The sequence below is a fragment of the Metopolophium dirhodum genome, chromosome 1 (assembly GCF_019925205.1).
Source record: "Metopolophium dirhodum isolate CAU chromosome 1, ASM1992520v1, whole genome shotgun sequence".
Taxonomy (NCBI): Eukaryota; Metazoa; Arthropoda; class Insecta; order Hemiptera; family Aphididae; genus Metopolophium; species Metopolophium dirhodum.
In genome coordinates this window covers 57,697,585-57,723,307 of record NC_083560.1, presented here as the reverse complement: position 1 = coordinate 57,723,307, position 25,723 = coordinate 57,697,585, and the positions used below count along the sequence as shown (strand labels likewise).

The 25,723-nt window shown below is 30.8% G+C and overlaps 1 protein-coding gene across 1 annotated transcript in view; it reads left to right on the top strand.

The window, feature by feature from the left end:
* The first annotated feature begins 300 nt into the window (after positions 1–300).
* LOC132933788 (adenylate cyclase type 3) overlaps positions 301–25,723 on the top strand; it is a 110,675-nt gene continuing 85,252 nt past the window's right edge. Inside the window, exon 1 of the mRNA XM_061000063.1 lies at positions 301–1,511. Coding sequence (XP_060856046.1) covers positions 972–1,511 — 540 coding nt within the window. The 5' untranslated portion in view covers positions 301–971. The remainder of the gene's footprint in view (positions 1,512–25,723) is intronic.

The following is a 25,723-nucleotide window of genomic DNA, read 5'->3' as shown; positions in this document are numbered from 1 at the left end:
TATTACTATACTACTACGGCCGCTCGCACACCTATTATACCACGGTATAAGTGGGCGCCGCGTGTGCGCGCCCGCGCGTGTGTGTGAGCGGCGTACGTTATTTGGCGCGCGCGCTTGATATCGATTGTGGTCTCGCGGCGGTGACGGCGGCGGCGGCGGGGACGCTCGTTAATAGCAGCAGCAGCAGCAGCAGGCGGCAACACCACCGCCGGCACCACCACCGCTGGCACCACCACCGTCGACCGGTGCCCACCGCTCGCACCACGATGACGGCCAACGCTCACGGCGGCGGCGGCAGGCATCAGCGCGGACTCAGATGGCCGCGACTACCGCCGCGATTCTACGGACGACGTCGACGGCGGCGACTGCGACTACGACGACGGCGGCGACCACGACCACGACGATCACCGCGGCCGACGACGACGACGACGAGCACACGACGGCTACGGCGGCGATCGCGACGGTAGCGTCAGTGGCACCGGGCGCGACGAGTGTGTCGGTCGTGTATCGGTCGGGTCCCAAGCACAGGTCCAACGCACGCGTTCGCGCACCGTCCGGGGGGAAGGGGCCCAACACGCGCCGGTACCGCGTTCGTGTTATAGTATATTATACAGCATACGTTTTTTTATCGCAATAAAAATAATATATTTATAATTATTTGTTGTAATTAATATTAAATCATCCAGGCGATAATGACAATAATGATCATATTATTATTATTGTAGTGACAATTATTATTATCGTAGTCGTATATACGACGTATTGACGGACCGTTTATCACGTTGTAACAATATAACTACAACTGTTGTATAACATCTCTCGACCAAGACCCATCGCGACACACACTATACATACGGTACCTATACCTAAATTATTTTAATAATATCATCGCCGTCGATCGCGGCCGGTCGCAGAGGAGCAGCGTGAAGACGACTTCGCTAAACGCGGAAGACGAAAGCCCGGGCCGGCTGATGGAATCCACGCCACCGCCGACTTCGGCGGCCGGCGCCTCGTCCTCTTCGCCGGCCGGCGCCTCGTCCTCTTCGCCGAATGCCGGACGGTTCGCGGACAGGGCCACTGAGAGCCTGTACCAGAGCTACAACGCCAAGCAGAAGCGTGCGGCGTTCGCTTGTTACGTGTCCGCGTCCGTGCTGTTCGACGTGTACTGCCTGTCCGTGTACGACGCCCGGTCTCCGTGGACGTGGTGCCTGCTGGCGGCCAACGTGGGCACGCTGCTGTGGTGCAGGCTGGCCGGCGGCCGGCGCCGGTACTGGACATTCGTGGCCCACCTGGCCTGGCTCACAGCCAACGTCCAGGTCGTGTTCCACATGGTGGCCAACGCGGCCGAGGGCGCAGACCTGCTCGGATGGATACTGCTCTACGATTACCTGGCCTACGTGTCCCTGCCGCTCACTCTGGCCCTGTGCATAGCCCTCAGCGCCACCACGTGCCTCACCTACGTGATCACCATGGCCGTGCTGGGCCGTCACCACGCGTACCTCGCCCGACAGGTGATATAATATACATTTAATATAATAATATGTTTCATTATGACATAAAATTGTGTTGTTACTTTTAACATACTAATATGTGCGATGTATGTAGGTGCCTAACTATATTTGTGCGATAACGCGACTCGTCGTATTATTATTATTGTTATTATATCGTGTATAATAGGTGCCGATTATACGACAAATTTTGATTTGATTTTCCCGGGTAACAATATTATTGTACTGCAGCAATAATACGTTTTATTTCGACCGTCGTCGATGTACGAAATTGTAGTAGTTGTGTGAACGACATAAATATAACTGCTGCAGTATACGTATAATATAATTCAACGGACGTGCGACATTCTAACGCGTTGTGCAGCGGTGAATCGCATTCGATATTCGCAACATCGCGGCGATGTCATCGGCTGTGTATAATATTCCCCTCGGACCAGTCTCAGAATTTCTCGAGCACGTATCTATATTTTTTGAACTGTGCATGTGCCTGATGAAATTCCATGGAAATAAAGTATCACGTCGTCTATATTCACTCTATATATTATTATTATATATCATTACATTACTAATTATTATCATTATAAAAAAAAAAAAAACGCGCGCGAAAGAACTTCTGAGACGAGATCTGACAACCGCGCGCGCATTTCAAACGACTCTATGTGCATTCGAATTCGAATGCTTTAACGGCAATTATATATTATATATTGTTACCATCCGCGCTGCAATATAATAATATCGCATAAACCTATACCCGAACGAACGTGAATATTACTATTATTATTATTATTCCGACGATGACGGCGAACGACATGAAAACGATGAGTTTTTTCGGTTTTTTTTTCATCGAGTTGCAGTTTACTATATTTCATATTTTACGAAATTCAAACAATATATTATGGTAATGAATTGGTTTCTATTTGCTACCTACTTGTTTATACATGTGCACGAAAAAAAAAAAAATGATAATGATAATAATACCTATATATTATATTACGCCAAAATCCTGTACAGACTCAAAGGAACCAGAAAAATGGAACTTAATTTGAGCATGCCTGTTATAATATGTATATGTGTACAGACGGCTACACAAACGATTTCGTGTTTGAATGAAAACAAATTGCCCCAAATTGTATATCTAACTATTACTAATACCTACCTATATCTAATATGATATTTTAATGATTTATTATAATACGTAAATTAGGGTATAGTATCCGAACATTACCTATCATTGTATAGTGTCCAATATACTTTTATTGATATAAAATATATTAATGATATAATATACTATCAAAAAAGGATGAGTAAATAAATATATTTCTATTCATCGTGGTATTCGCGAATGTGGTTGGTTAACTAATTTTGTTTTTATTTTTTTTCCAAATGTTTAAACTATTTCATAAAAGTTTACATCTAAATATATTTTTACGCAACCCCATCAAAATCAAATAAATAAATAAATAAATAAAAAATATTTTATGTTTCAAGCATCCGTGAAGCTCGCGATTGATTTTGCGTATTCATTATGTTTTGATAATTTTAATGATGATGTACTTCACTCGATTTAGACTGTTAAACATATAATTCCAAATAACTTCAAGCTTAACAGTTAATGTCCATAATTATATTCAAATTCGTAAAAAAAAAAAACATTCTATTTATAATAATAAAATGAAATTATATTATTCGTCCGCATTCTCGATGGGTAGACGTTGTCTCAGTGTCTCTTATGATGCTTCTGAATATTTCCTAAGCATCTAAACATGTCATAGTCCATAAATATAATGTTTTGTACAAGGTACAACAAATCAGTAGGTTTCCGTCTGATCATAAAATACGCGTATTGTTCCAAAATAATGATTCTGGCAAAGGGACTGAACCATCATTAGAATTGTCTTCTTTTGTCACAGCTTTCGGTTTCCGCTTTTGACTTTGTCTTTTTCCCGTCTTTGTCTACGTTCCATTAGTTGATGGTTAAAAAATGATTTACCTCAATTTCAAGTTTTAACATGTTCATGCCTGCCCTTCTAATAGCCATCATGTGTACCATCGCCCATGCAAGCACGCGAGTGCTCGTATTATACCCCAAAATTATGTTTGGCTTGTATATAATTAACAACCTTTACGGCAATACATCAAGTTTAAGCGTACCTTTACTCATTGACCGCAGGTATTGTAGGTACTAGGAAACTATAGGCACATTAAATTGCACAATATGTACATGTGCCTTTTCAAAATTATTATATATTTATATATTTTCTTTAATAATGTGCTTCTTCAGTGTTATAATTATTTACTTAGGTATATGTACTTGCAGGTTATTTCAAACTTATATTGTTTACAATAATAAATAGCTACAAATACCTGTTCAAACACTAGACCAATAATACAATTTTCACTAAATCATTATTTAGATTTATTGCACTATCAACGCATAATACTATAGGATTATATAGTACGATGTAAGTACCTACCCTATTTACATAGGATTACTTATGATAAAAAAAAAATTAGTATGGTCAAAAGACGAAGTTTTTTTTTTTGGAAATTGTTAACCCTATTCAATTAATCTTTGTACACAGGGATTCGCAAGTATTTTTGGAAATCAAACCTTTGTGATACCCTTTTTAATAGGTAGTTAATATTTAGCCAAAACATTCTGGTACGCTGATTACTAAATAGTTTGGGGTCGACTATTTTAGTTGGAAACACATACTATGCAACCATTAAAATGTATAACAATAGCCGATTTACTATTTTATAGTACAATTCTCATTGAATTCAATTATATTAACAAGATTTTAGAATATAATCGTCATAATATCGTATACCTTACTATATTTAGTACTTACAGACAAAATTAACGGCATTCTAAAACCTACGTTTATACATTGGAGGTAGGTACATTTAATTGTTAAATTTCGAACAAAGAAAGGTTTGTCTTAGTCATGTTTCGATTATTTTTACGATTAAACTTAATTTTTTTGAATTAGACAGTTAAACTTATGATACCAAATGATTTTAAGTTGAAGTTATTCATAGAAATGTATCAATTGTCAATCATTTTTAACGCACGAAGAATCAATATTGTTGTTTATATGCATCGATTAATCAACTGATTTGTAATATTGTATCAGCGTAACATAATAATTTCACTTAATATACGACAAACAAATAAATACAATTACGTTTGCCTATTTGATTACGATTAAAGTGTAACGATATTTATTTTTACATAGGTACCTACTATAGTTGGCAAGGCCGGGAATGATGACTAATTTGTTTAACTTGATGAGTTAAGTTTTAAAAACAAATGTCAGTGAAGTTTAAAGTCAAAAATTACTTTTCTTTTCAAAACTTGTGAATGTTACAAGTTAAATAGAAAAAATATTACCTAACTTAACTTAGTCGAAAATTAGTTATTTATATTTTTTTAATTTGAATGCTAGGTCCTTTCTATGCCAAATCACAATATGCAAATTTGATAAAAGTACATATGTATAAATACATAGAAACAAAAACATACAGTAAAAATAATACATAATATAATAGTGACCGACGAAAAAATAACAGAAATGTAGGCCATCTAATGATAGAACCCAATTTAAGTTAAAAATTATTTAGGTTAATTTTTGAGAGATCGCAGAACCATCGCAACGTATCATTTAAACGTCAAGCTAGGTTGGGTGGTAGAGTTATTATTGTTTTGGGGTAAATATGTATTGGTGAGATTATATTTTTTTTAATTTTTAAAGATTGGTAGCTTTATTTATTTATCTCGACAGTGTACAATATGTAAATATTATTATATAATATTATAAATATTACCTTTTTCCGTTTATTACTGGTTTTTTTTCTTAACAAATTATGTTTAAATCTGAGGGGCTTATATTATAAACGAGTTAATTTATTGTAACTATAAAATTAATTAACTGATTAGTAACGGCATTGTTACTCACATCATGTAAAAAAAAACTTAACTCGTTAAGTTAAAAATTTCATTTCAAATAAAAATAACTTGCCTAAATTATATCTTTCGATCAAACTGTTTGCTTGAGATATTTTAGTATTTTAACTTGATAGGATTGGAACGTTATAAGGAGTCGATATCCAAAACTTGAGCATAAAATGTCTATATTTCGTCCTTTGAAGTATTATTCACGTTGTGCAACAAATCAGAAACTATAAAATCATCTTTAGAAAATCCAAAAATATTATTTTCTTGAATTGGTGGATGCTTTACATTTATACGACTTGCTCGCACTGAAGGAGTATTTGATACACATTTATGTTTACTGCGGTATATAAGTATATGACTGATTTATGTCAAAATATTTTTCATCACTTATGTCTGTTTTCGAAGTTATAGTCTTTCCTAGATAAACAAATACTTTTTATATTTGTTTTTTTAATGGTTAGATGTTTTTTTTTAACTTTAGAATCAGCTAGAAATGTTTAAAATGTTTCACGCTATAGTAATGTTTTACACTTTTACACTGTATATTTCGATCCAGAAGCTTCACTATTCATTGATTCATTTAATTTTGTACTTTAAGTAGTTATTTTAAATGGCACTTGTTTTCGTCCTAAGGGTAAATTCCTGTAGTTATATTTAAGATTAAACTTATTCATGAACAGTTATCAATACTTAGTCTATCGAAGCTGTACTTAAAAACTCTAGAAATTCCGTCTTTTGGATACAGCCACGACCTTTATTTTTATAAGCCAATAAGGACCATCTCCACTGGATATAAATTAGCTATTCTTTGCAGACCAAGACTGCCAGAGAGAGACAAATTAGACATTGTCTCATATTTATTTTTATACTGCATTAGGATGTTTACTCGGTTGGCCAGCTACATCGGGTACGGCTATCTCACGCGCGTGGCCTGAAACTAGTCTATTCCAAGAAGACTAGTAAAGGTAACAAAATAAAAGATTTTGATAAATAAATAATATATGTTATTAGGTTCTTTCAAATTTGTAAAAATAATATTTCATTTGAATATAATAAAATCAAATGTTTGTCTCTATAATGACGCTTCTCCACTGCTTATGAATATTTACTCTAATTTTCTATATATGTCATAGATACAATAATTCGTCAAAACAAACCAGCAGGTTTCCGTCTCATCTGCGCAATCAAACAATGCAATTCTACGTTTCTTGTTCCAAAAGAAAGATTCTGGTGAAGGAACTGAACCATCATTAGAAGTTTCTTCTTTTGTCCCAGCTTTCGGTTTTCGCTTTTGACTTCGTCTTTTCACGTCTTATTCGACTACGTGCCATTAGTTGACAGTTAAAAAATGATCTAACTGAACTTTAACTTTTAACTCGTTTTTGCCTGCCTTGCAAGTAGGTATATCTACCACCACATATGAAAGGCGCGCGCGTTCTCATATTAGGTATATCCCTAAATTATGTATAATTTGTATATAATTAACAACATTTACGGCAATATATCGAGTTTAAGTGTACCCACCTTTAATTATTAACCTGTAGGTATTTTGGGTACATTAAATTTGACATGTTAAGTTTCCCGATTCTAAATTCTAAGTTCAAATATATTCATTATACATTTTCTGTAATATACGCTTCTGCAGTGTTTTAGTTACGTAGGTATACTTCGTTATTATTAAAATATTAATATTGTTAATAATAATAAATAGCTATATAAATATCTATTCAAATTATATCAACAATCCCTATAATGTTCACCAAATCATTGTTTTAATTTTTGAAGTATCAACGCATAATATTATGGGATTATATGCGATATAGGTTATTTAAAAATTATTTATGGTCAAAAGTTGAAATATTTTTTATTTGGAAATTATTAACCCTATTCAATTCATTTTTGCACACAAGGATTTGCAAGTATTTTTGAAAATTAATCTTTATGTAAACCTTTTTAATAGTACAATTTTGCCTAAACATGCTTGTTAAAATATAATTAATATTTTGCAGAACAAAACATAACATTTTTAGTTAATTGAATTATATTAACCAGATCTTAGGTGCACCACTACTCATGAATATTTACTAAACGTCTAAACATGTCAGTTACTTACCGAATTATCGTAAGTACGATAATTCGTGAAAATAAACTAGCAATTTTCCGTCTCATCATTCAATTTAATAAATCTAATTTACGTTTTTTTTTTTTTTAAAAGGCAGATACTGGTGAATGACGAACCATTATTAAAATTGTCTTCTTTTGTCATAGCTTTCGGTTTCTAATGTACTATTTTACAGTACAAAATTTAACATTCTCAGTGAATTAAATTATGTTAACAAGATCTCAGAGTGTTATAATAGTAATATACTATTAGCGTATATCGTATACCTTACTATATTTAGTACTTACAGACAAAATTAAAAGCATCCTATACCTACCTTTACACACTATATAGTATACATTTAATGTTACAATTTAGCTTTGCAAAAATAAATATTCGATCAAGTGTCATGATCAATCTATAGTGAAATATATCGAAAACTTAAATATTATATTTAAAACAATTTTAACTGCCAATATAATATCATTATTATAATCTATTCTTAGATTATTAATATAAATATAAATTGTTTATCAATAAAACTCACTGTATTAAATGCACGAACAGCAATAGGCACAGAGTGTGAAAATACTTAAACATTTTTTTCTTACACGTCAACGAGGAACTATTGTAGTATAGGTTCCTGCTCTAAACTAAAAATGTGCAAATAGTTGTAAAGCCAAATAAAACAATTTTCGAATTGACAAAGTTTTCGCTTGTTGTATGCCTTCTATAGATGGCAAACAATACGCTATTATTAAATACTTCTTTTGAACAGTTCCAATGTCATTACTATTTACTATACCTACGCGTATGCCGATGGAATTCCTAGGTATACCGTATTAAAAAGTTTAAAAAACGTGTCTGTGTAAAAAAAAGAAAACTTTATTATAGCTTTCCATTATTTTTCAGGATAAATGTTTTGTATCAGCGAATCGTAACGTCACGTATATTTTATAGTTGTCCCAGGTGTTAAAATATTAGTAATAGCACTCTTATAAATATTATGTTTTATCGAATTAAAAAAAATTTTACGACGAAACGATAATAACCATATTAGACTATATAATGTTTGATCAAACGATCTAAGTATAAAAAAAAAAAAGTTTTTTTTAAAGCTAACACTGCGTCAGATGACAAATGAAATTCGTTTACGACAAAAATAAATTTACACAACAATGAATTTAAATAAATATACCAAAAATAATATGTTTTTATGTATTATGGAGTAATTTTATAATATAATATAGTTATTTGTTTAACAATAATGTTATAATTTGTATTCAAAATATTAATAGGTACATTACAAAATAGATATTATCTACATACTACGATATTATAATATTTAAATATATATTAAAACAATAATATTCAAAATGTTGATATTTCTAGTTGAAATTAGACGAAATTGGATTTTCAACAAAAAATAACAAGTTTAGTTATTTTCTTGTAATACAAAACATATTGTTCACTGGTACTTGAAGATTTTCACCACTTCATAAATTAGTCTATATTATTTACTATTAACAATGCAATTTTCAAAATATTTAGATTTATATCAAGCTATTTTAACAATGAACCAATTCACATCGTTATGTACAGAAGGTACTGTCGTTACTGGCTTATAAGTTAATAACATCTAGTAATATTATATATTTAAATGACATAATATTATTATAATTATTACTAGGTATAATATAAAATGTGAAATTTCTTTCTGGCAAAATTAGTTCAACCCACCGTATTATTAATAGAAAAATAAATTACTTGTAGCAATATAAATATAAAATTCGATATCCTGTAAAATGTATTTATACGCAGACGGGTTGTCTCTGCTCAGAATCATTTTTTCATTGCATTTAAATTTAACACATCCATTACAATTAACTCAATGATGAGGTATACTTGACATCTAAAACTATAAAGCAGAGTGACTTTTCCGATTTTTATTTTTTTAATGTCATTCGATTTTAATAAAAATTATTATCCCGGTATTTTTTTTAACACCTGACGTAAATCATTTAAGTTTAAAAAAAATGAACGCTGACTTTATTTACAGGCTTATAAATTGTTTGATATCAAATGTTAATTTTATTTTGTCCTGATAGACTCAGAACTTCCCGGCAAAATTCGTGTGACATTGAATTCCATGGTCGATTCATTAACAGACTATTATAAAATTCAGCAGGGGAATAGAATAACTAGATAGGTAAACTTTAATTTTACTAAAAGTTTCTACATAATAACAGATGATTTAATATTCAAAATTCCATCTATAAATTATACTTTACGTATTCATTTCATTTAGTTATTTAAATAATAAATATAGGTTATAACATGAAAATTCAACAATTTTACTTTAAAACAAATTAATAATATTCGTTTTAGTGACTAAAAATCAATGGAAATGTATCAATCATACACAAATATATTTAAATATTCTTAAATGTCTTAAATATTAATTCAAATAAAATATCAAACTATATTGTAGGTAGGCACGTGTTTAGTAATATAGTCTCTACATATATATGACTATCATATATTTAAATTTGATTAATATTTAATACTCTTATTAAATATGCATTTCGTTTTAAGTTTAAAAGTTAGAGAAAGGCATTCCAACTTCTTATTAAAATATTCATCAATTTCCGAATGTTATTTGTAAAATGTATAAGTTTTAAAAATAATTCTTAAAATATGCCAATTTATTATTGATTGAAGTAGGTTTATACGTCATACGAAAATATAGTTACATTAACATAACGTTTTTAAATTATGACCGAAATCATAAATACTTTATTATATTGTACCCGTGGAATATTAAAATATATTACTAAAATCACTTTTGATTATTTATAATTAACATTTTCATAAAAAATGGTATATATAGGTACTCCAGTAGCCCTGCAAAATATTCAAAATTCTGCTCAATCCAATTACGATTGCATGCATAATAATTGAGTTCGACATTTTTCACCTGAATAATTATTTCTATACATACAATACTGTATACATTATAAAACGGTGTCTATAAAAAGACTTTGAATTACAAGGTTGACAATTTATGTTAAATATTTTTTAAAGGATTTCAAGCCAAATTAAATTTATAGTGGTGGTAATGATCTAAAGTTCTTTCGTTGTTATAGTTATTGCATAATTGCAGCGTTTTTAGCAGCTGCAGGCTGATAGATGTGCGTACAAAAGTGGTAATTAAATATAATTTATATAACGTTAAAATAGTTAAATACCAAATGTGTAAAAGTTTAAGCTGTAAGTGATGATCCTACACATTTGCGGTGTGATACTCGTTTAATTTACAAATGCTAACCGAAATGCATCACACTTTCAGGAAAAAATATTCAACTTTAGTACACGGTACTTGAATATTACGACCAAATATAATAAGCCTTTAACACTTAGAACACTTATATGAAATTAATCACTTGAGTAAATGTGTTTGCATAAAACCTATAAACACTTTGTACACAATATAATTATAGTACCTATGTAGGAAATAACTTTTTATTCTAAGTATAATATTATTATAGAATGAAAAAACTTAAATATTTTATACCTGAGTGTTTTTTAGTAAGTGTGATGGTGGGATGAATTATAATTATTTTTACCGAATGAAAAAAGTTCAAATATAAAAAGAAAACTATGTCTAAAAAAAGTATGACATTCAAGAATTTGGTGGGCCATTATAGCAATTGCTTTTAAATTGCAGAACAATAATTGTATGAATAAGCTGAATCGGGCTAAAAGTAATACTGAAAATATTATTTGTCACTCACCATGTTGGAATATGAAATATCTACACAATTATTCGTACCTTTATTTTAGTAGGAACAACTGAAAATATATTTAAACTTTTTTGTTGTACATTTGAGAGGGTTTGCTATTTAGGTTGGTTGTAAGATGGCAATAGTGGCAGTTACAAACGAGTACCAATATATGTATTATATTCAATGTATTGTATTCATTATTCAGTGCCTAATAAATAATAATAATAAGAAATATTGTTAAATGGAATATTATAATTTTTAACCAAAATTTCAAATAATTTTTACCTAGGTGCCTAAATGTTTATGCATACGTCATTATGCATATATTTACGATACCTTCTTATATTATACGCCGCTGAATAATTAAATAGAAGATTATATTACAATAATTTGATTAACGATTACCGTTTATAAAATACTTAATTATACTTATTCAAAGCATAAGGGAAAATAATTTTTTGATAACCGCAAGCAACACAATTTAAGAAATTGTTTACTATCCATACCTTGTTGGATGTATGCGATTTTGTGTTTGGTTGTTAAATATTATATGTTGTTCGCGTTTAAGAGAATCTTGGAAATCACAAAGAAAAAAAAAACTATAACTTTCTTCTTTTGTGCAGGTACCTATTTAAATAACAAAAGTATAACAAAAAGAGCATGGTACTTAGGTATTTACTGACATACTGAGTAATAGTTGAGCTTGGAAATATCTAATTAAGTGTTTCATAGAAGTATACAATTTATTAGAAGATGCGAATTTTCTGATGTGGGTGCGTGCGCGCGTGTGTGTAGGTGTGTGTGTGTGTGTGTGCGCTTCAGGTAGGGTACTGTAGTATTTTCTTACTTCAAAGACACCGTACTTTCGTTTAAATATATGTATACTCAATTTCAATAAGCCTCGAGGGTGAATTTTCTTCTTAGACGTTAATATTCCATGCGTATATTATATTATTACATTATGCATTTATTTCAGAATATACCTGCATATAGTAGAAAAAATACTTCAATGATGGTTTGTATCAGTCAGTGAAGGCAGTTCGATCGAACGTATACCGGATGAGTATAATAATATTATTGTTCACAGTGATGCGTCAAGACTTATTTTAACCCGCACTTCGCCGGTATCGTTTTCAAAGGACGCTTATTAAATCGTTTGAAGAAATAATATTTATTATTTATTTACTAGTGCAAAAGTGTAATTGATTGATACATATAATAAAATACACACACATTACATCGTATTTGATCTCTATGACTGTGGCACATACAAATAGACAAATCATCTTGACGTTTTTACATTTCTACTAAAATATACATTTATTATTTATAACCTATGTATCTACATAATTTATACTAATGTTACATAAATAACTGAAACGTAATTTTTTTAACCTATATTAAAATCATCATCAGAGTGGGTCCATCAAGTGTACAATACCTATATTCGTGGCCTCCTAAAATTTTCCGACAGCCTACAATAATGTAATGTAGCTTTAGCGGCTTAGAAATATATTATTTTGGTTTTTAATAGTAACATAGTAACATAGTTTATTATACATAGTCACACAGCGGGTAGGTATTACATTATTTTTTTATAAACTGTTAACCTTTAAAAATATAATTCATAACAATTAAAATTAATTAGTTGTACCTAAAAACCATATTAATATGATATAAAATAAAATTAATTATGAACAAGAATAAATGTCTTAATAAAGTGTTTTGATCAATTTTATTTCAAAAGCCATGACTATCAAGCCCTACTTAGTACTTAGTTTGCTCAGAATTCTAGAATACTACGTCAGTATTATTTTTTAAAATAGCTCGGCCCCGCATTAATCTATACATTAGTAATATTTTGTCTGACCTCGCTCTTCCTCTTCCTCTGACAAGTTCTATCAGTTATTATATACGTTTTTATTATATATAGACTAGCAAGGGATCTATTACCTATATAAATTTACTACTAGTTGAAGTTACTTAATACACTATAAAGTATTAAAAAAAAATTGAACCGAGGAGATAAAAAGAAATTTACTTCTTGCTATTGTACAAAATATTTATTTTTATTCTTTATTGTCATAAGAACAATTACGAGAAAATTATATTTTCGATTTTAGTACTACTTTTATCAGCCGACTGGAATATCCATGAACAGGAAATGTTTTTGAAATCTATTGAAAACTGTATATTTGTCGGAGAATTGGGATTTGGTGAAGTGGGAGTGAACTACTGGGTCCACTACACATTGAAAAATAGCTAAATGAGATATTTTTGGATGGTTCTTGGACAATCATTTTACTCCCCACGACGCTACTTTTCCGGCCATTAAAAAAAAATTGTTCATGCTATTATTAATTTCTATTAAATTCAAGATTTACTATTTTGTTTGTAACTAAAACGTATTATACGTTGCTTAATAATACATTATAAATCAATTGATCAATTGACTATAGTAAGTTATACTTCTATCATTTAATAAATTATAATTTTTTTTATTTTTATTCTTATTTTAAATCAAAAAGTCATTATTTTTAAAGTAATAATATTCACAAATAAGATATTAAATAATCATGACAGTATTTTATAAATTAACTATTAACTACAAAATAATTTTCAAATTGTCATGATCTTTACATACTTTGTTATAATTTGAACTTCAAACGAATATGTAGAAAAACAAATATAGCTATGGTTCTCCAATATTTTTAAATTGATACCAAAAAGCTGTAAGAAAAATTTACGAAAGATCTTTTATTAAATTTTTATTTCTCTGACCCTACTCAAAAATGGTTTTTAATTACGTTAAAATAACAAAATAGATTTTGTCAAAAATGTGTGTTACACTGTTACATAAATATTCTTGTTTTTCCGATGGTTAACAAAAGTACGGGGAATTTTTTTGCAGTTTTGTCCTCCTAAAGTACCAACTACATCCAATTTGTTACCAGAAACCACCCTCGAAATTGAAGATCCCAGTATTTTTTTTATACTATAAAAAAGTGTCTGCAGTCACATACACACACACACACAAATTACATCATTATAAATCCAACACATTCATCGCTATACGCTCAAACTGTAAAAGTAAAAGCTATCCATGTATAAGCTTGTTAAAATATGGAAAAAAATAAAATTAGTTTGTTATTGAGACGATCCAATAATTCTATCAGGTAATTAACTATTTCCTTTCTCGCCAGGAGACACTTTTACGGAATTTATTTCCATTGCAGAAGTGATTCCTGGTAAAAAAAAATTATTCAATCGTAAAAGTACACCGCCAAAAGTTGAACTGCGAACCGAATTTAAATCTGCAATGATTTTTGCTTTGACTAAACTACTACGTTAGAGCTATACCTTCAAAATTATAATTTGACTAGTACCTGACTAAAATTTAAAATTATTCATTTATTAGAAGACAAACGATACAAATTTGAAAATATTAAGGCTATTGTAGAACCGTTAAATTATATAAATTGAATATTGATACGTTAATCCTACTAGTAATTCTATGGTATTTATATCTTCCATTAATCGTATAATAGGAAATCATTTAACGATTTTGTATACACCAATATTTGAAATTTTAAAGAAAACAAAAACTGAAATTTAGTCGACCAGTTAACATACGACCGCCTATTACATAGTGTACTAAAATTATTACATTTAGTAATACTTTGCCGCAGTGCCAGATTAATGTTGATAGATGATAGGTATATTTACAACATCAATCATATTTAGAATATTGTTAAAGCTTGTCTGAAAATAGAATTTTATATGATTGGTGATTCAACAAATACGAATATATTCTCATCAGTCGCATACAATACTTCGCCCAGAAAGAACATAATATTATTATTATTATTATTGTTATGTTCTTAATTCATTATTACTGTAAATTCTTTTTTCATTGAGCATTTACACGTATACCTATATAAACTAAAGTGCTCATCAGCTTGATTGGCTGTTTCAGAATTTATAATTACAGGGTAGGTGTCACAATAAAGCGAGGGAAAATACGAACGTTTACATTTAGGTAGGTACGTAGAGTGTAATTGAAAATTTAATGTGATCAGTGTAATCATGTTTGATTGCGTTTACCTATACATAAACTCTCGTATTTTTCGTTTGAAAGCAAAAGGGAGCCTTTGCACGAAATGCGCTCTTTATAATTGAAAATCGCCTAAGCGCTTTGGCGTGTATCTCGTAAATCTCGTCAAACACTATATGTGTCTGCTTCAACAACAAGAACATAAAAAAAAAAAAAACTATTTTGTATGGACGCGAGTAAAACGGAGACTATAATAATTATTAAGGTGCGCAGCTTTTTCGCTTAAATAAACAAACGTTTTTAAAACAGTAAATCCGCAAAGCTTCGGGTGGAAAAATAATAACGTCACTGTAGATTGCGTATATATATACACAAAATACATCCCTATACCTCCCATTTAACGTCGTTAAATGAAAACCCGTCTGTCGTATTTTTCCGTTTGGCGACCACGGAAGTTACAAAATACTGTGACCGTTCTGCTGCAGTGACGCGCGTATTTGCGATCCCCAAACGAGAGATAATTTAAGCACCCGCCTAATTAAATTAGGCACCCAATGTGACATAGGTAAACGTGCACGCTAACCGTCGACCAACTAACTATATGTTTATAATATATTATATACATAGGTACCTCCTATACATAACTAGTATATACCTATATATGATGTACTATTTCGCCGCTGCAGGTATAATTTACCGGCGTCTCGCGACCAAATTGTATTCTGCTTTCTAGGTCACGGGTCATCGCGTTTGAATGGGATGGAAAAAATTTAAATTATGTTTCCGCCATTCATTCAGCTGAACAATATACGTCGAGAGTCGTAAAGACCCTATATATACACACCATAAGACGTCCCTTATATACTTATCTCGGGGTCATTCTGGAAAACTAACCCTGCAGAGTTAACCTTACGCACGGCGTCTAAAGACACGGACTTGATTTTTTTTCCCCTTCGGTATATACCTGACAGTTCGATTTAAGGATAAGATTAAGTGACACCGTCTGTGGCGTCCGGTTTTTCTTTTTTTTTTTTCGGACGGGATTACATATTATCATCCTGCGGCGTACAACGAGAGCCGGCAGCAGTAATTTTATACAATAGATGTAGATATATAATAGTATTATACCTATAGGTACCGGAAATGTCGAGTCACTAATCGCAGGACAGCTGCATCGAAAGTTCAACCGAATGATAACGTATCGTTGAGCTTTGGCTGTCTGTCCGATAGCGATCTACAGCAAACACTGCAGCTTAGTTCGACTTAGGTAGTTCAACATACAGTTTCGTGAAAATGCGTTGAAATATCTCTAAATATCGTATAAAAATATAAAATAGATAACTACACTTACCGTCCAAACCGTACAACCAATATTTATATCGTTTTAATTGCTGCAGACATTTCGGCAGCGTATCATCGTTAATACTGGTAAATTAAATTTATTATTTTGATTTAGCGACCAAACCCTATAATTTTATTTTACACCGTCGTAACATATTGTTTTTATGTACCGCTACTACCTACTATAATATTACCGTAACGATATGTTATGTATCATCTCCACGTAAGTAGCTGATGACCAGAATACGAAATGGTTTATTATTTATGTAGGAATCAAGTAATAATAATATAGCAATAATATAAACTATTCATGTATTCTTTTAAAATATTAATAATACAGAATTTTCGGAAGAAAATATCGTAATAAAGTATTCGCTCTGTGGAATCACGAATAAAATATTAATTACTATTATTAAATATTTAAATCACGAATAAAATATCGACAAATCGTATTTAATCTCGAATTAAATATTGATGAATTAATATTATTATTAATTCAACTGTATAAAGCTTGTCCTTCAATTCACAGATCTTTAATAACGATGTTATTTTCGCAGAAAACACTATTTAGGGATGTAAAACCCTATCCTTCCTATTGATTGAAAAAGCGTCACAGTCCACAGATGGTCCTTTAACAGTGTCATTTTATGTAAATTCCTAATAATTAGTTAGGAAAAACCGTGAGAAGCCATTTGTATGAGATAATTAATAAGTTTTATACCGGAACAAAAAAAAAATTTGAATGAATTAATGAGTCCTACCTACTTTTATATTTTTGATATGAACTTTTTCATTTTTTAGTTATTTAACTAATATCTTATTATAACCATTTGTCATTTATTTTCATATTAGAACACTTGAATACAGGTCCGAAGGAGTTATATATTTGAATCACATGTTTCACAAAAAATACTAATGGGTAGCCTGGTGGGTGTCCTGTGGTTGGAAAAGTTAGTTTGAATCATTTTCAGAAGTTATTTAACCACTATAATATAATAACCTATAAATTCGCTATTTGGAGAGCAGTGAAAAATGTTTGGAGTGGGTGGTGTAAAAATATTAAATGTGATTCAAGGCAAATATGTTCAAGCCGTCACTAAGCTTGAATGTGTTTGGAATAATTACATTTATTATAAAATACTTAGATTAAATTTAATTTAATAATTCTGACTTCATAATTCCTTATTTACTTTAAATGTCTTAAATGGAATCATGGAATATTTTAATTGATTCTTTATAATATTATACAGGGTGTATTTTATGTCATTGTACGTGGGGTTTTTTAACGATTATGGATCGATGACATAGAATTTCGTTAAAACGAAAAAAGACGTGTTTTTTTATTTTTAGCAGGCAATTTTTAATAAGAATTTCAAAATTTTTAAACACGCGGGTGTACCAATAGCAAAATCAACTTTATTTTTTCTGAAAATGTTGATAGTCAAATCATCAATTTTGGTTCGCTAGCTTTTAACATCCATACATACCTAACACATTAATATCAACAACCGAATACAATTTACAATTATTACTTTAGCCACCTAATAAAGAATCCAAATTTATGATATTGTAAGAAAAGTAACTATGAAGTATTATATGTTAAAATAAAAATAATGTACTATGTTTGCCAACAATTTTGTTTATGTTTTTTTTTTTTTTTTGAGAGTGTCATTAAGCTACCGATTAAACTACTTAGGTGTATAAAAAGGTAGTTATAAGAAAAAATTATTTAGCTCTTGTAAATTAAACCTATACCAATTATTTCAATTAAAAGTATTAATGCATATTTTACTAAACTTTAGAGGACCATACTTAATAAACTAGGTATAAAAAAAGCTTTACCAGAATCCATTAAAAAATATAGTAGTTACAATTTGAAAAAATAAAGTTGATTTTGCTATTGGTACGCCTGCGTGTTTAAAAGTTTTAAAATTCTATATTAAAAATTGCCTGCTAAAAATAAAGAAACACGTCTTCTTTTTTCGTTCTAACGAAATTCTATGTCATCGATCCATAGTTGATAAAAAAAAAACCCCACGTACAATGACATAAGATACACCCTATATTTAGGTACAAAGGGTTACCTATAATCTGTATCCCCTTGCATGCAATTTATAGTAGCTAAATTAAAATATAATAATTGTTATTTTACTTTATTTGAATTAGGTAGGTACTTATTGTATTTTGTGTTAATTTTACATTATACAAAGGGGTGACAAATGTTTACGTTTTCATATTATACGCACGTAGAAACAATTTAATTCAACTTTATGGTTCAATGGATTTATTGTAATTGGCAGTAAAATAGTACAAAATATTTCCCTCGTTCTGTGAATAATGTTTCAAAGTTGTTTGTTTATACATCGGCATTCACATAATTTTAAAACATTACCATCTATTATATCTATTTCTATGTAATCATGTTATTTCTATTGGAATGTGGATCAATACTTGAGTATACTCTCATTTATCTTTATTGAAATCAAACACATCAAGGATAAAGTGCAAAAACAAGTATTGCAATTCAACGGTTATAACTTATACAACATTACAATATTAACTCACATATAGATACACAGTGTTTATAATCTATACTAAGTATGATAAAATGTTCAAATCTCGGTATAGCCCATATTTTCAACCTATATATTCTGTTTCGTCATTTCTTACAATATTTTTGTATTTAACGACCAATTTTTAGAGAAAATATCACGTAGCACGTTCGTTGTAGAAATAAACACAATTTAAATCTTTATACCTTTTAGAACTAAATATAATAATGACGATTCTATAAGATACAGCAAAACATATTTAAAAATTCTGTATCCAAGCATATTTTGGTCCTTTAATTGAATATCTACGTGACATCGTTTACCGTTATATGAATGCAAATTATTATTATTAGGTATCTGTACGATATTTACACCTTACGCCGACTTTTTAAATTTATATATATTATAATATTTTTTTGTAATATATAGTTATTATTGTATATTTCGTACTTTCGTTGTTATAGCTTCTCCTGCAGTGCCACCTTGGAATGAATCCTACTCACAGTTCTTGCGACCACACGTTTTGTTATATTTCGACCATTTCGGTTCTTATATTGAATGTCGTCCAGATTTTCGACGTTTGATTTTCAGTATTTTTATGTGCATAGCTACGTACCAGCTATTGGCTCGTGTATAATGTGTTAGTGTTTTATTGGTGGCTTAGACGCTTAGCCTCTCTTTTTGTGCCACAGATTATAATATAATTAATATTGAGATCGAAATAAGTGTCTTAATTTCTCAGCTTTTAATTAAAAACAAATACAATTCTCAATTTGTCTATTGCATTAATTTACAATTGCATACTATCACAGTGTATATACAGAGTGATTATCCAAGCATTCCCACCAAATTTTTGCTTCAATAATTAATTTATTCAAATTCTTGTTTTTAGAATATTTAAATATACCTACTTAAATAGTTACACTGACTTTCTTTTATTTATTACATAATGTAGTTATTAATGTCTATTTCGGGCTATCGTGGTCTTAGGTTCTCCAGTGACGTAGTCTTGGAATGATACACTACTCGTGGTTCTTGCGACCAAACGTTTTGTCAAAAATGTCCATTCTTGTATTGAATACCGTCTAGATTTCCGACATTTGATTTTCAGTATATTTATACGTATAGCTACGCACCAGTTATTGGCTCATGTATAATGTGTTAGCGTATTTTATTGATGGCTTAGACAACGCTTAGTCTCTCTTTTTATGCGACAGATTATATTATATTATATTATATTATTAAGATCAAAATACGAGTTTTCATTTTTCAGCTTTTAATCTAAAAAAAAAATACAATTCTCAATTGGGTGATCTAAGATTTTCCAAGCATTTCCACCCCATTTTTTCTTTAACTATGAATTTATTCAAATTTAGATTTTTGGATATTTTAAATAAACTTAAATAGTTACATTGACTTCTTCAATGTATACTTATTACATAATATGTTGCTATAGAAAATAGCAAGTACCGCGTTCATTGTAAATTTGTTAATAAATAAACACAGTTGAAATCATTGTCTTAGACATAAACATCAATATAGCGATTCTATTAAGAAAGGTTCTAGAAAAATATATTTAAAAATAGCAAATATGGCCTTTTAAAATGTTTTCTCTCTCTGCTACCATCACATCCACATTTTGTTTTTCTTGAGAATGACAAAATGTTGACACTTGTAAAGTTTTGAGGATTTTTGGTCGATAACATTCGTGTTGTTTAGTTTAATAACTATACTATATTATATTGGTTGATATGCGTGTTACAGTCACACTGCTATTATTTTAACTGTTGTACAATAATATTATATGTGGCGCGAGCTGTAAATGTTTACCCCAGTGAGCTCAAATAAATATTTTATCAAAAAACAATAAAAACAACCCAAGGAAGTTACATTTTATTTCCATCTCTTCAGCCATGAATTATATTCATAATCATAAATATGAACTATTATATGGTTGTGAAACTAATAAATACAAAAAACCGTTGACTATAGGTATACATTCAGTTATTCTGCATAATAATAATAATATATAGGTAGACTCCCCAATAAATTATATTATATACTTTTCACATTAAAAAACCATTATTATTATGTGTACCAAATTTAAGTGTACCTATTCCAAACGACTGTACTACTTATCATAATACATTTATAAAGTCTTACTAAACCCATTTAAGTTGATTTCTTATAAAATATTATAAGCTTTTGGTGTGCGTAAAAGATCATTCAACGTTATCTTTTTCTTGTATGGTTTTATCGCGTATCGTTAGAAAAGTTTGTGTTAGTAATAACTATCCATCATTTATTTTGTCAAACACCGTAAGTATATTTTTTTTCTTAATAGGAAAATAAAATTGTGTACCTATCAAGTAACGCACACGTGTATTTTATATTATGTTATACGTGTAGTGAGCTGCGGTTCAAATGTATTACATCACCATATATATTTTAATACAATCCCATATAGTAAATGTAAGCAGCAATGTAATGCAAGCATTATACACATAACACGTGTATATTTTATACGTGGACGGTAGACGGTACGACGGGCAATTTTTATTATTCGTAAGGTTAGTTTAATGTTGTTTGTTTTCCGACCGCAATATTGCAAAAAAAAAAAAAAATAATAATAACAATATAATTCGCACATCAGGGATATGGAAAAAACACATGTTACGTGAACTTACACTTTTTGTTGTACGTCAATCATTCAAAAACATCAAGTCGGTAGAACTATAATTATATATTACATTACTCTCAAAACGTATATTATACAGGTACCTACCTACTGTTTCGTTATTTAAAAATGGGTAGTTATTAAGTTCTTTTACGGAAAATATTCGCTGCAGGCGTAAATCGATGAAAAACTTTGGGAAAGGAGTTAAGCGGCCGATTGCACCTTTATCGTGATTTATAATGTACCTATTATAAGTTCGGATAAACATTATAATACGAAATTGCATGTTCATTTTGAAATATAAAGCAGTAGTTCATAATACCCTTATTATGTGAATATACCGTGTGTCCGCGAAAACTGGGTACACTCCATAACTCAGTTACCTACATTATACTCAGTACCCGATACATATTTTAGAATTCTATCTGCGGGAGATTGATGGTCCAATACTATAGAGGCATGTCCCGCAAACAGAATTCAAAAATATGTATAGGGTACTGATAATATGGGTAATTTAATTATACAGTGTACCCTGTTTTCGCGGACACACGGTATATACATTATGTAATAATAGGTACCTATATATATACCTATATATATATGATGTAGATAGGCAATTTAATTAAATTTTCTTTCTAAAAATAATGGTTCAATTGGTGACTTAATATCGAGTTTTTATATTGTATTATATTAAAATATTGGTGCAGTAATGCACGCTAATAGAAAATTACAATAATTTTGAGTTTATTAACAAATAATTTATTACATGTTAATACATAAGTAGGAAGTAATGTAGGAATGTTACAAATACTTATAACTTATAATAATGAATTATACATAATATACTGAGCCATATTTTAAATTATTACTATTACATGCGATAATATAAGTATGTTTGAACCGACCACAATTTACTGTGACAGCTATATATTAATTATTATTAATATGTTTACAGGATTTCAATAATTTTTTACTATCTTTAATTTTACACAACGTCCCGCGATTTCCGTCCAATCAGAGCCGTAACGGTGTCCGACCACACGCGGCACGTTCATCCCACTTGTTATTTTTGTATTTTTTCATCTCAATAAGCTCGTTGCTCCTTATTTAGTCATTCCCTTACTTATATCATATTATTATCATTATAGTATGTGCGTCCCCACGTGCGATTATTCACGCGACATATTTCGCACATTCGACTGTGCGCAAACCACACACACTCGGTCGCTCGCGTGTAGTTATATTATCTTCCAAAGCTATGTTGTACACGATAATATTATAAATTTAAAAAATACAAATAAAAAATACACATGAATACACACAACGTATTCGGCGCGAGTGTTGAGAAATTATAATATTTATACAATATAGGTGTATAGGTACTGCGCTCATATCATATGCACTTTACGGTCATCTCCCGAGAGCAACTATTCTAATGCGACTGGCACAACACACAGCTGCAGCGTATACGACATATATATAAATTGCTGGTTATGGTAGGTACCTATAATACTGCAGAGTGGTGGCATATAGTGTCGACGACAAGACTTCACGCGTTAACGTTTTTTACGTTCTATACACACAATATTATATATTTATATGTATAGGTACCTACCTACAAGTATTATAGGTACCTATATATAATATAATATAATATAATAAATCGTATTGTTCCGTTGCGTTGGGGTTACTTTTGCGGTATAACATCACGCGTCTATTGCGACGTGTTATATAATATATATTTTTTTTTTCTACCATACGTATATTATTGTAAGTACGACACGGCGATGGTGGCAAGAAGGGACTAAGTGAAATTTTCGTATATAAAGTGATTTTTTTCCTTTTCGTTGACTCTTTTTGCGTTGCCTGGAAGTTTGTAGGAGACATTTTTTTTCGCTACAACATTACCTTTTTTTTTTTTTTGTAGACTATATATAATATATTATATAAAACGTCACTTTTCGTTAGACATAACTTTGGATGGACGAAAACATACATCGCTGATAAATTGAAATCAACTATAAATCACCTATAGGTGGTGTCGTAACCAGAAGTTTTTCAAGAAACGTTCTGATTAACGTTTTTCATAATAATATAGGTATAGTAGTGTTATAATAATTTTTGTTATTCGAATGCGAAGCTATCATAAATTTGTTATTAGTTGACAATGATAGGCCATACAGGTAGATATATCGATATTACGGTTATATTCTAGATTAAACATAAATTCGCTTAAACGTTATTTTATATTATGGTTATGGGTGGGTGGTGTAGGGGTGTCAGAACCGAGGGACCCTGCAGATTGGCGGTTGCACTACAGCTAATTAACATCAAATAACGAGTGGCGCGTGTATTTGATTTCGGTTTTTAATTATATTACACCTATGCATTTAATAATATACCTACTAACATGGCGTGGCGAGGCATGCAGTGTGCGGAGAACGGAATTATTATATACACGGGTACCTGATTAAATAACGCAATAAATTAGTAAGTAGTGTTGGGAGGTGAGGGTAGGGGAAGGCGAATACCTAATTACGATTCCCGGGGTGAAGAGAGCAATGCTATTATTATATAATGGAATAATACGCTTGCAGGGTGGTAATAATTGGCAATAACGTATGTACAGTATATGTACACGCTAAGCGATTTTGAATTTGACGTAAAAACACTGCGACAGTAAATCGAGAGGAAACTCGAGCTCATATATTCCGTTCTGCTTATATACATATTCGCGCTATATAGTACTCGGTCGGTGTTTGCAAACCATTTCGAATCCAATTATTATTCACCCGAAGCCTAGTTCCCCCCCCCCCCCGTTCTTTGTTGCCAACCGTAATTTCTCGGGCGAGCACGTTCAACATAATGTCATGTATAAAATATAATAATGACAACGACATTACATATTATATGCATTTGTTTTCAAGACGGCCAATTAAAAAATTTCACCGCCGCGGTGGCCTCTCGCGGCGTTGCCAACTATATATATATAGGTAGGTACAACATAATATTATAATATGTATGTATAAATAATATCATGCAAATTCTGCTCTTTTGCTCAGCTCTTTGTGGCTATTGCCATATGGACCGCGGCATAAGATACCAAAAAAAAAAAAATAAAAATGTTCTTGCGACCATATAGCGGCAATGACTAATGACAGTACGTAATTGGACGTTATTCCGGTATACAGTTGATCCACATGGTTTATGTGATGATTTGAGGCTATTAATCACGATGACAATATAATGTACGCACTGCCACTGAGGCGTGTTCATACATCATAATATATAGGTATTCTATATTATATTGTCTATTGTCAATTACCTATTATTTAATATTATGCATACATATAATTATTACAATACAAAATTATAACAAACCCGTGTACTTGTTGTGAGGTATAAAAGTATACGTTTCCTATTCAATATTTGATTATTTAAGTACGCTACCGATATTGATAGGTAGTTAAATATGCTATAGGTATAAGCGGTGTTTTTGTATACCTTATATCACGCAAGTCTTTTCGTTTTTAAAAAACCATTAGGATTGTTAGTTTAGCCGTTGATATCGTTTATGTACCATTGTACCAGGTACTTACGTGTAGGTATTCTGTGAATTTATCAAAGTGTTTATAAGGCTATAAATGCTCTTAAATATTGGTCGCAGCCTATACGTTGATCCCCATAAACCGATACCTATAAGATAATAGGTTTATTGCCGATGATCATATGATAATTTAGGCAAAG